This window comes from Coptis chinensis, chromosome 9 (genome assembly GCF_015680905.1).
Source record: "Coptis chinensis isolate HL-2020 chromosome 9, ASM1568090v1, whole genome shotgun sequence".
NCBI lineage: Eukaryota > Viridiplantae > Streptophyta > Magnoliopsida > Ranunculales > Ranunculaceae > Coptis > Coptis chinensis.
This window is the reverse complement of record NC_141464.1, coordinates 60,029,929-60,042,227: the sequence shown is the minus strand read 5'-3', so window position 1 is coordinate 60,042,227 and position 12,299 is coordinate 60,029,929. Positions and strand designations below refer to the sequence as shown.

General features: G+C 35.7%; 3 protein-coding genes and 1 non-coding gene across 4 annotated transcripts; all 4 read right to left on the bottom strand.

Annotated features, from left to right (window-relative positions):
* Positions 1-1,909: 1,909 nt before the first annotated feature.
* Positions 1,910-2,008, bottom strand: LOC147477063 (small nucleolar RNA Z103). Its single transcript, XR_015209935.1, has one exon. It is a non-coding gene; the product is annotated as a small nucleolar RNA Z103 (small nucleolar RNA).
* Positions 2,009-2,972: 964 nt separating this feature from the next.
* On the bottom strand, positions 2,973-5,703 carry LOC147477062 (uncharacterized). The gene is made up of 5 exons (XM_086585910.1): positions 5,563-5,703; positions 3,849-4,163; positions 3,666-3,761; positions 3,177-3,488; positions 2,973-3,089 (listed from the first exon to the last, which is right to left on the bottom strand). The coding sequence occupies exons 1-5, from the start codon at positions 5,701-5,703 to the stop codon at positions 2,973-2,975; spliced, it is 981 nt and encodes a 326-aa protein (XP_086442036.1).
* A 126-nt stretch (positions 5,704-5,829) lies between these two features.
* On the bottom strand, positions 5,830-7,123 carry LOC147477061 (uncharacterized). Its single transcript, XM_086585909.1, has 6 exons — positions 6,992-7,123; positions 6,820-6,909; positions 6,640-6,747; positions 6,461-6,569; positions 5,978-6,049; positions 5,830-5,888 (listed from the first exon to the last, which is right to left on the bottom strand). Exons 1-6 carry the CDS (start codon positions 7,013-7,015, stop codon positions 5,830-5,832), a joined length of 462 nt encoding a protein of 153 aa, XP_086442035.1. The 5' UTR covers positions 7,016-7,123.
* Positions 7,124-10,447: 3,324 nt separating this feature from the next.
* On the bottom strand, positions 10,448-11,664 carry LOC147477060 (uncharacterized). The gene is made up of 2 exons (XM_086583856.1): positions 11,212-11,664; positions 10,448-11,129 (listed from the first exon to the last, which is right to left on the bottom strand). The coding sequence occupies exons 1-2, from the start codon at positions 11,562-11,564 to the stop codon at positions 10,475-10,477; spliced, it is 1,008 nt and encodes a 335-aa protein (XP_086439982.1). The 5' UTR covers positions 11,565-11,664; the 3' UTR covers positions 10,448-10,474.
* Positions 11,665-12,299: the final 635 nt, after the last annotated feature.

Below are 12,299 nucleotides of genomic sequence, written 5' to 3'. Positions count from 1 at the left end.
TCCAATTACACAACCTCCAATCATCCACAAAACTTTCTACAAATTCTCCATTGCACAATTATCAAAAGATAGAATTCCAAGTTCAAATACAAAGCAAACATAACAAATGAAAAAGTAAACACAGGATAACTTAATAAGGGGAAATACAAGGCATTACAAGTAAAGCATCAGTTACGTTCGACTTTAAAATAAGAACATGGACTTGAACACGCCTATCTTCATCATCCAGCCTTCACGATACCGTTAATCCAAATCTAACCTTTTATATACTTCGCGCACTTCATGCTTGCCAAGACGTGCTGCAAATCCTGCAATATGGCTACCCGGAGTTTTCATATTAATCAACATCAAAACTTGCTTTATACTCATGAAACTAGTTGCTAACCCCAATAACTGGTTTAAAGTTTGTTAAATCATTATTTGTTAAGATGATTCCATGCATAATCAGATTAGTGCAACTAAATTAAAGTCTAAGAAAACTCAATCATTAACAAGGAACGACTTGTAATGGTAGGAATGGAAAATACTTACCGAATTACTATAACTCAAAAAACACTACAACAGAATTGTAGGGGAAAGACACATTCTGGTGTGTCTTTTCTCATAAAGAACGACACAGGCAAAGTGTCGGATTGTGACCCGCTTTATTGGGCTGTCTTTTATTTTAAAAAGACGATACAAAAGTGTCGTCCGCTCACCAAATTGCCTTGTAAAATGACGCTTCATTGTGTGTCTTTTATAGTTTTGGGTTTTTAAAAAATAACACAAAAACTTGATTGTTCAGGGCTCACTAGAGATTTCACGTAACCAATAACCCCCTGCAGAAACCTTCCAAATAAACACTAAAATATTATATGCATATCAAAATGAGCATTCGGAACATTTGTTTTGTATGTAGTTCAATCACCTAGTATTGAGCTAATTGAATCACCTATTACAAGAATAAAAAATGTTATTTTCCTACTAAGTTTCAACTTTGCTAGTTGCCTCGATCTAAATCCTCCACGACCACTAAATGCACAAATCCTCCACAACTTGCTAATTGCACGCATTGCCATTTTCTTCACCTGATTCACAAGCAACATTTTAGATTAATAACTTCAAATGACCAAATCCAGTTACTTCATCAAATAAGTTTATGATCTATAGGAGTGACCAAATTTAAAGGACAATCAATTTTCTTGATTTACGCCTTCTACGTACTCAATCTTAAGTACATCATACTATGTAAAGGACTTGCAGAGATGCAGCTCTTGGTCTTCGAAGAAACTTTGGCAACTCCCCGCTGTCAAGCTATTACCAAACATGTTCAAACTTTTTAGGTTGCGGAGGTAACCAATGGAGCTAAGAATTCCACCTTCAATGTCGTTAAAAAACAAATCGAGATTAACAAGTGAGGTCATATTTCCAACTGAACTAGGAAACATCCCATAAAGATTCAAAATGTCCTTCGACCTACCTACCACCTCAAGGAGTACTGCTGTTGCTCCAAGGAGTGTACCTTCGATTCAGGAGCCCCCACGGCAGAGAACTAACTGGGTTAGGAGAAACCCAACTATTACAGCAACTCAAGACATAGTAGTTCCCCCCGTATGTAAATCCAGTTAATGTAGTGGCTCAAGCCATAGTAACTCCACCAGTAACAGAGTTAACTTAGACCACTGAGGTTATTACATTACTCAATGCCGTGTGGCCTACATTCCAAATTACATTTTTTATGTCAATATTAAACATTATTCTAGTCGATTCCTACATTTCACATGTAATATAAAAAATTACACTGACCAGTAACAAATGCTGTACATTAATCAACACATGACACTAATCATCACCAACATTGTCTACACATATACTAATTCCTTAGCTAACCAATACCATATACAATTCAATTACAAGAAAATCATAATTGATGGATCGAGTCCCCGGGCTTGATAGATCTCTAAAAAGAGAAATTTAAACGCATAGTATAATCATTGTCGATAAGTCGGGAAAGGATCATCACTTCCATCATACTTTTTTTAACAAACTAAACAATAATAACAAGTTATAATAACACAATAAAGTCTCGGACATCCAAGGAAGGAATAAAGCATCATTAACTCTCAAGCCCGTGAAAGGCTTAAAGCTCTTAGTCGGCAAATCATGAATGTTTATGAGAAACAAGCCTTAGATTTATCATCATTGACTACTGTTTTTCCACAATCAATATTCACAATGGTAATAAGCAATGCACTCAGAATGAAAAGGACTAATAATAAGTTTAAAAAAAATCACAGATCTTTCGATCTCTTTTTCGATATGAACCAAAGAATTCAGGTATAGAGATGCCTTGAAAAGAATTCAAACTCTGAAACTCAAATCTAAATGCCTCAAGGATTTGAGTCCTAGCAAAGCAGGACCAATGATCCAAGTCAAGTACATGGTATTGGGATAGGGGTTGTGGAGATCAATACCATTAATTTAGTCTCTATCATGTCTATTCAAAAGATATATATTAATGATGAGCTTCTGGTGATACATACCAGTATTTATCCCTTCATTTTCTCATAAGTTGACACAAGTTAGGGAGTTGAAAAATGGGAAAGTTTGCTGTTATTGGTCTACTAGTTATATTTCTTTGGGTGTTGAGAAGAAAAGTTTTAACCTGAGCAAGGATGAATTACCATTCTGAGTTCCAGCAAGAACATACTAACTGTTTTCATGCACTAACACAACATTGAAATCCTAAGAAAGTAATAAAAGGAGATGAAACACCAAGAACATACTAACTGTCAATATAGGAGTAAAGATAATAAACAACGTCATACCTAAATAAAACAAGTAAAAATGGCTGGCCATTTGACTTTTGCAGGAAAATTTAGCTCTCCAAATGTCTTTTTTGACCCAAACAATCTCATTTGCGACCGAGGACAAGAGAAATTTGGACATTGTACATTTCCGGGGAGGAATTGACATTCATATCAGTAAAAACATTAAGCTTTTGTTGCTCGTCCCCTTTGCAACCACTTCCTATGCATGTTCAACAATTCACACAACTGCATACCATGTGAATAGTTTCCACAGGATTGTGTATTTGCTGGTTCCCGTACCTACAAAACAAATATACATTAGCAAAGAATATCAAACTAAGCAAAAAGCACTTACGAAATCCAGCCAATATAAGTTAAGTAGAGTACACTAGATGTTGATGTATCAGCAGCAACGCTCTTTGTACATTGATCTTTTATTTCCATCAGGATTTGGGTGAGCGTAATCATATGTTTCTCTATAGTCCCAACCCGTTTTTCAACCATAGTGCGTTGTTGAGTCTCTTGGTGAAGCTTCTCTTTGGCAGGACCTGATACTATGAGAGAAGTTTTTGACACACCAACACGCATACCAAGCACACGACCATATTGATCGGGACCACATACTTGTGCAATTGGATCATTGTCCAAGTCCAAGTCAATGCTAGATGGGTCATCTTCAATTATAGCATTAATTCTAGCCTGTTACAATAGAAAAACACCTGTGAATCTATTGTCTAAAGTTGTATTGAATCAGAAGTTCATAACATATTCCTTACATACAATATCTACGCAAATATACAGCAGGAAAGGAGACATACAACAAAGGAGTAATTAGAACAAGAGAAGGTACAAAACAAGGCAGCATAAGAAAAGAACCATCCTCTCCGGCGCAAGAAAAGAACCATCTTTGCGTGTATGGATAGCCATGTATGAAAGTGTTCGGGTGATCTTAACATTTGGATTCTTCTTTTTCTGGAAAAAAAAAAAGTATATAATAACCGATTTGGAATAGAAACTGGTTTTATGACTTCACATAAACTGAGATGTAAAGGAACATACCAAATTATGGATGGTTCTTGCTGCTCCTCTCCTTCCTGATGTATGTAATGATTTCAAGGCTTTTCTTGAGTTCTTGCCCACCAGCCGCATTCGCTTCCTAGAAGGTTTTGCTTCATTATCTACAAACCTGTCCCAATCTTCGCGCTTCACTCCTTTTGGGCAGTGCCTCTTCCTTTCATCGTCATTGTCATACTTGTCATAATGTTTAACTCGAAGCCGATGCTTGTACTCCCTCCAAGACTTAGCAAACTTCTTGAGTTGACATTTCTTGTACACTTCAGCAATACCATACTCGTCCCCGCATTTATTGGAAGACTATGCTATTTCAGACATTGAAGATACATCATACATGAGATTGGCATTGGTCATCCTGAGGCCCTGAGCTGTTATGGCCACTGTAACTTTTGACTGAATAAAATTTACACACCGCCACCCCCTCAAAACTTATCTTGTTCCATTCCAATCAAATACACCACATCACCCCAAATCATCTCAAGTACCACAAAGCTAGTAACTCTTTGACTGACTATGGCATATGGGCAAACCTTAAACCAATCATAATAATAAAAAAGCTGCATCTAGTAACTAGCATTTCAAAAAACAATGAGAGATTGTACTCAACCAACAAAACAAACCTAAGAAATCAAAACCTACCCATTTCAGGACTCATCATATATGTCAACTATTCACATTCACCCCAAAAGAAAAGATCCCTTTTATCTCTTAAAATGCCCATTTGGCAAAAAATCCAAACTTTAATCTAACTCCATTACAATCAACTAAAAAAACGAATACCCACCAACTAACAAGCCTACATATCAACAAAAACACACTCAATCCATGAAAATCACCATAAATCAACAACCCCTTTACACCAAAACAGTAAATTTCATTCATCAAAGCATAAAAAAACACCCCGAACAAAACCAAAGATAAAATCAAACAATCCCAAATTAAAAAAAAAAAAAAAATTATTACCTTCCAACTAAGAGAAGCAGAGTATTCAAGCTTAACATCGTAAACTAACATCGTAAATTATTACATAAAATATTCCCAATATACGTATACTATGAAATTTTGAAGGGGGCAATCTGCATCGAGCATCCCCCCTATATATGTCTAATGCTCCAATGTCCATGTCGCAGCCCCCTCACTAGGTAGCTGGTTCTTACTGTTTGAAAGTATTCCCGGTGTACATCAAGGCAAAAGTAGATCGAGGACAAAGATGAAAAAAGGCTTATGTCTGGAATTTGGATCAAACTCGTGAACAAACGAAATGATTCCATTGAAACTTGGGTGAACCAATATGCACATAATTTCTTGGGGCATGTCCACTCAAAGAAACTGTCCCATGACTATATGAGAAACAGCTACACAATCTGGTTTCATGATGAATGTTTGAATGGAATTGAAGTGTATCGTGAAACAAAACAAAGTTGAATATTAAGCCCATGAATCATTCCTTTAGGATCACCGGCCCGCTTTTCACGGTTTACCGATTTTGTAATATCTTATACTGTGAGACCCACTCCCAATTTACTCAGTCGGAAATGAAAATATCCTAGTTCCAACTAGCGACACTAATAGTTCTTATCTGCAGTACTTTTGTTTTACATTTCAATATATTTTTGTTTAGGATCATTCCTTAACTAGCCATGCACCAATGTAGAAAGACAACAAAATTAATATTAAGAACTTAACATCGTAAACTAACCTTAATTTTCTTCCAAATCAATCTCTTAGTCGGAGAAGGCACATCCTTAAAACTTTCATAAAATATAGGACAATGGGTTTTCGCGGTTCCACCAAGTGCACTGGAATAGCTATCACTAATCATCTCCAACCGCTTGTCCATCCATCAAATTCAATTTTCTTATTTCCTATACAATCACAAAATCCAATCACTTTAAGTAAAAACCCAAAAATTATTTTCGTTCTTTCCATGAAAAATGCTATCGCGTTATGTGATTGAGAGAAAAGTTTATGTACTAGAAGATCCATCATCATGCCGCGAAACTTGGAAAGCACTTGATGACGACCCTGAAAAAGATGAAGTATACCCATTCAAAATTCATTACCAGTAATTAACTTTAAAGAAAAGGTTAAGCTTGTTTCTCAAAATTCATTACCACCAAGTTGCTCAAAAAATCGTGATATAAACGAAGGCATTGAACCTTGATGGCACATCCTAGCACCTGATCCTGAAATTGAGAATAACTTTAAGCGATCAGGTAATGGTAACTTAGCGAGATTTTTAATCGTAAGATCAGGTAGGTGTTTCACATAGTTTTAGACTATATATTGGTCAAGTAAATCAACAAAAGGAAGATGTATGGAGTGGATGATCAATCAAGTAACTCAACAAAAGGAAGATGTATATAATTTAGACTATATATATTGGCCAATTAATTTTCAAGTACACAGTAGCAAATGGATTAGCCGATGAATCGGACTTGCATGCTCCATTTATCTCACTTCCCTCTCAACATATAGTGATGCTTTTCCCTTTTCAGCATTTCTTGTACCTTGGTTTGAGCCCTTAACAGAAACTGTTAGTAGATAGCATTATTTAATGAAATTTATTGACTTTAGCAATTTAGTAATGAAGATACCTTTGTCGTTGAATCGATAAATCGTTACTCCACCATTTTCATTTCTAGTCAACGCAAAGATATATTGAAGCCTTTTCTTTTCAATTCTTTTCATCCCTTGCTTTGAGCTCTTCAAAGTAATATGAGCTTTAGTAAACGACATTTTCATAAAACTTGTATACCTTTAGTAATGACATTACCTCTCCCCTTGAAGTAGAATTATATATTCTTTGATTCATATCTCCAGCCAAAACATCCTGTTTTGAAGCTTTATCCTTCTTTGCTTTCTTTCTCATTTGTGCCGGGCTCTTTATATAACACAAACCGTTAGTAATCGACATACTTCATAAAACTTATATACTTTTAGTTAATGATATTACCTCTGTCATTTCTTCATTAATATCTCTAGGCATAACAACATGTAATAAAGCTTTTTCTTTCTTAGCCATTTTCCTCTTTTTGCTTGGGCTCTTTACATAAAACAAAACCAATAGTGAATAGCATATTCGTTGACACTTAGTGACTTTCATATATTTAGTTATCAAAATATACCTGTGCGCTCTGAAGGTCTGCCATATCCTAAAGAAATGAAAGAAATTATTCACAAAACTATAAGTCTGTAATAGTATAACAAATGAACAGATGTACAACAACAATTGCTCAAGATGTAAGGGAGTATAGGATTTAGATTTTAGAGATACAAGCTTAATTAACTTGAATAGCGAAAAACAACGTTTAAATTATATGCAATCTATAAACAAGACTAATACAAAACATTGCCCATTTTCAAAACAATCTAACATTTATCCAACACCAGAAGAAAAAAATAGTGTACTCAATGGTTCCTACTTTTCAACAAATATAAGAAGAACTGAGAGCAGAGAAATTAAATCAGGTACTTATATTACTAATTACTTAACAAACAATCGATTAAGTATGCAAGGGATTGATAGCAGTTAGATACTTAGATATACACTTGTTTCATCAAATATAAACATATCTAGACAATGTGAGGCCTAACCGATCAAAACTCGATTTCAAAACTAAATCAATTTTCAGATTCAGTACAAAATATGAACAATGACAACAGATTGGAACTACATACACTTGATTTGAATAAAAACAACAAAGCATACAAGAAAATTTGAATTATCACCGTTGCTTGTGAGCTAAAGAAATGAGAGGACGGTGAATTATCACCATTACAAAAAATGCAATGAAAGTTATACACCTTAGTCATGAAATTACCTCAACCCTCGAAGTATTTGTAGGCTTATCATCATGCATCACAGCTTTTCCCTTCTTGGCCTTTTTAAACAAATCATTAGTACGCACAAAATGCAATGAAAGTTATACACCTAGTCATGAAATTACCTCAACCCTCGAAGTATTTGTAGGCATAACATCATGCATCACAACCTTTTCCTTCTTGGCCTTTTTTTAACTTTTTCCTTGAGCTCTTTATAGAACACAAACCATTAGAAAATAGCATATTCAATGAAACTTACACATCTTTAATCACTAAGATATACCTTTGCGTTTTTTCACAGTCCGCCATATCCTAAAAAAGCAAAAACAGATTATTGGCTCAAATATTGTACAATGGAGAAACAAAGTCTAAAATGTCTTAATGACTATACTAGACAAAGTAATGCTAGACAAAGTATCAATCTTATAAATCATCTTATAAATCTTATGACACAACATCTTATAAATCATGCATAAAAAGTGTACAATAACAAATGCTCAAGTGTTCAGAGCAAAGTATCAATCATTGGCTAACAGAAAAATCATTCAGAAACATCCATAAAGAAAAAACATGTACCAATTGGACTGATTATAGGTTACAAATGCATATATTTCTCCTGCCTTTTCCAATGTCATTGGACTAGGTTACAAATGCATATCATTCATTCACCGTTTTTTTTTTCAAAATACGAGAATTTTTTGGTACACAATCTGCACCTATTTCTCCAACATCTTCTAAATGTGATGTATATAAAAATTCTCTAGGCACTCTAGACTCAAAAGTCAAGGGGTCTTCATAAGCATCCATATCTCTAGTTAGTCTCTTTGGAGCATCTAACACCACATTCCAGCCACTCCTTGTTGGATCTTTACAATAAAATACTTGAGAGGCCTGAGATGCTAGGATAAATGGCTCATCTTCAAACTTTGAACTTCTTCGAAACTTGCTAAAATTCACAAAACTAAATTAATATCGGGGTCAAAGTAACATCCATTCGCTTTATCCTCAATTCGAACCCAATCACAATAAAATACAGTTTGAGTGAAGTCAAAGTAGTTCAACTCGAGAATTTGTCTTATGACCCCATAATAGGTAGCTTCTTCATCGATAAGATTCCTATCTTTAGCACTCGAGCGAAAACTGGTCATCGCGTTCATTTTAACTCGAATTCTGAGTTGTCTTGTTAATTTCCCATTCAGCGCAGAGAAAACACATATCCACTTGCTTGATAGGAATTATAAGATGTTGCTTGAAAGTCGCGGACCATCAGCAAGTCTCTTGATGACAGACATCTCACTGTTTTCAAGCTGTCAAAAAACCCAACATATATATGATATTAATTGAACAAAACTACCTAATATTAATTGAACTTTAAATGTTGAATTCGGTGTCAAGATGTTTTACTTGTTGCCTTAACCAAAAATAAAACTCATCGGATCGTTGCTTTTACGTTTATGCATTTCTTTGGATTTGAATCCATTGACGTATGCTTGGTATTTCCTAAATATGAAACAAAACTAATACAAGTCAAATATATGCCTCCCCAGCTACGTAGTCACAAATTAAGATAACCTTGACTAGTTATACTTACTTTCTCCATGGAATCGCAACTTTTGAACATTGAAGCACCCATTTTCGCACTTGTTCATATTGCACATTAGTTAGTGTATGTACACCTTTTTTGTTAAGGGGTTTTTCGCTTACAAATTCACCATCATCATCAATATATCTCTCCTTGCCTCGCTTGTGGCTTCCCTTTGAGCCATTAGGCATGTGCTCCATGCAGTACATTATTGATTCTTCAATGACATAACGTTCAGCAATACAACCTTCAGGGTGTGCCGGATTCTTTACATACTTCTTATAAGATCTCAACATCCTAAGACATGTCATCACCAAAATATTATTTATAACCAATAACAAAAATAAGCATGATTTGCTCAAAAGACTTACCGCTAAAAAATGTACATCCACCGACTCCAAACTGGTCCACAAATTTCTGCTTCTTCCGCCAAATGCACAACAAGGTGTGTCATGATAACAAAGAACGAAGGTGGAAAATATTTCTCAAAGACACATAATGCTTCGACTACTCTTTCTTTCACAATACGAAGCTCATCACGGTAAATTACTTTGGAGCAAAGGATTTTAAAGAATGTTGACAATTGCCCAATAGCTACACGAATGGCTTGTGTTTTTAAAAGCATGCATTAGCAGTAAATGGTAATAATTGTTGCATCAAAATATGATAATCATGTGACTTCAGTCCTTTCAATTCAAAATCTACCCTTTGCTTGCATGTCGCCTCCAATTAGAGCTATATCCAATAGGTACCTTCAAAGTGGACAAAGTCTCTAAGAAGAGTTTTTCTCAACCCGGATAGAGCAAACTCAGCCTTTGGTAATAGTAACTTATCTCCCCGATTCTATGGGCCACAAGTGTTGCTTAATTTTCATCTCTTTCAAATCTAGGCGTGCTTTCAACCCATCTTTACTCTTGTCCAATTCCATAATAGTTGCAATGAGATTCTCCTCCAACATTCTTTTCTACATGCATCACATCCAAATTGTGAAAGACACACAAGTCCTCATGCATTATACAAACATTCAAATGACAATGACACATGATAAATCATATTCAAAATATTGTTAAAACATTACATGCCTCCCAATATGGCAACTTAGTTAGAATTGAGCATTTGGTCCACGCACTAGGACCATTATCTGGTGCCCCCTTTCCATACACCGTTTCAAACCCTTCTACTATGCTCAACACCTGAGTACCGGTCAATCGGGATGGAGCAGTCTCAAGTTCTTCCTTTCCATCAAACATTTCTTTTGATGCCTAAAAGGATGATCTTCAGGAAGAAATCTTCTGTGACCCATATATGCAGTCTTAGACCCATGTTTCAATCTAATTGAACACGTATTTTCGGCACAAACAGGACAACCACAAGTTCCACCAATTCTACAACCAGAAAGCATGCCATACGCAGGAAAGTCGTGAATAGCCCATAATAAAACTGCTTTCATGGTAAAAGTAGACTGAGTATAAGAATCATAACATGGAGTGCCCGTGGACCACAACTCTTTCAACTCTGCAATCAAAGGCTGCAAGTAAACATCAATATTTTTCCCTGGACTACTCTTCCCGGGTATCAACATAGACATCATAACAAATTGCTTATTCATGCAAAGAGATGGAGGTAAGTTATAGGGAACAACCATAACAGGCCAACAAGTATACGAATTGCTCTGATGAGAAAAAGGATTAAACCCATCCGTTGCAAGTCCTAGACGGACATTTCGAGGCTCAAAAGAAAACTCCGGATACTTAGCATCAATTGTACTCCAATTAAGAGAGTCGACTGGATGACGCATTCTATTTTCATCGACAACCGCCCTCGAATGCCATGTCATTTGCTCCGCAATCCAAGGAACACTACGAAAACATAAATATCTTAATTGGCTATGTGTTAAAACAAAATGGAAATGTGTTATAAGTATTTAAACAAGAGGGTTACCTATACAATCTTTGCAACCTCGGTATCAAAGGGAAGTATCTCAATACTTTCGCTGGTACGAGTTTTTTCTTCTCTAAGAGATCATCACCTTTTTCATTCTTCCATCTACTTACACCACATCTTGGACAACATTGTAGACTTTCATCATCTTTCCAATATAATATGCAGTCATTTGGACAAGCATCTATCGTCTCATACTCCATACCTAAGGACTTGATCAATTCTTTGGCTTCGTATGTACTGACTGGTAAGGTATTATCTTCAGGGAGAATTCCTCTTAGAGTGTTCAATAGATCGGTGAAACAGTTGTCTGACAGCTGATGTTTCGTCTTAAGGTTAACCAAATCAATCATTCTGATAACTTCGTTTGATTGTTCCTACAAGATGAATAAATAGGCCTCTTCACATCCTCCCATAAATTGTTAAACTTCGTTTCCTTCCCTATATCATTTGGATTTTGATGACAGTGGTACTCATTATGAGAATTTGAATCATCGTCCAAGCTCATCTCATCTACATTTCGATCTTCATCTGAAGTACTCCCATCCATGAACTCATCCAAACCATCAAGATGAACATATCCTAACTCTTCACTAACTAAATCAATGTCTCGAGAATAGCCATCTTCATATTGGCTATGGGAGGAAGGACCAACAGCCTCAACATTGATTGCATCTTCTTCAAATGATTCCCCATGAAAATACCATGTCGTATAGGATGGGTCTATTCCAATACGAATTAAATGGTCAGCCACTATTTTCGGATCAACCCTTCCACTCACATTACGACACCTCACACATGGACAAGAGCACCAAGTTCCTTTTCCTAATCTACATGTGGTGTCCTCATTGTTGAATGGTCAAAGGTTGATAGTACTGTACCATAGGGAACAAGAAATAGGGTTCCTTAACCCTGAACTTCAAACCAATTCATAAAGTAGCCCAACATAACATGATTTGTTGTGAAATAAGTAAATAACACATCAAACCGGGCTCGTTTTGCTTTTTTGAAGATTATAATAGTCCCACTACTTGGTTGTTGTGCTCATTGATGGACAAGAAGGTTAAGTTTGAGAAACATATATATGG

Coding starts and splice junctions, on each gene's coding strand:
- LOC147477062 (XM_086585910.1), bottom strand. CDS start 5,703: ATGGACAAGCGGTTGGAGATGATTAGTGATAGCTATTCCAGTGCACTT. Junction 4,164..5,562: donor TGATTTGGAAGAAAATTAAG/GTTAGTTTACGA, acceptor GAAATAGCATAG/TCTTCCAATAAATGCGGGGA. Junction 3,762..3,848: donor CAAGAACCATCCATAATTTG/GTATGTTCCTTT, acceptor TTTTTTTTCCAG/AAAAAGAAGAATCCAAATGT.
- LOC147477061 (XM_086585909.1), bottom strand. CDS start 7,015: ATGGCAGACCTTCAGAGCGCACAG. Junction 6,570..6,639: donor ATTCTACTTCAAGGGGAGAG/GTAATGTCATTA, acceptor ATTACTTTGAAG/AGCTCAAAGCAAGGGATGAA. Junction 5,889..5,977: donor ATTTTTTGAGCAACTTGGTG/GTAATGAATTTT, acceptor CATCTTTTTCAG/GGTCGTCATCAAGTGCTTTC.
- LOC147477060 (XM_086583856.1), bottom strand. CDS start 11,564: ATGATTGATTTGGTTAACCTTAAGACGAAACATCAGCTGTCAGACAAC. Junction 11,130..11,211: donor AGGTTGCAAAGATTGTATAG/GTAACCCTCTTG, acceptor ATGTTTTCGTAG/TGTTCCTTGGATTGCGGAGC.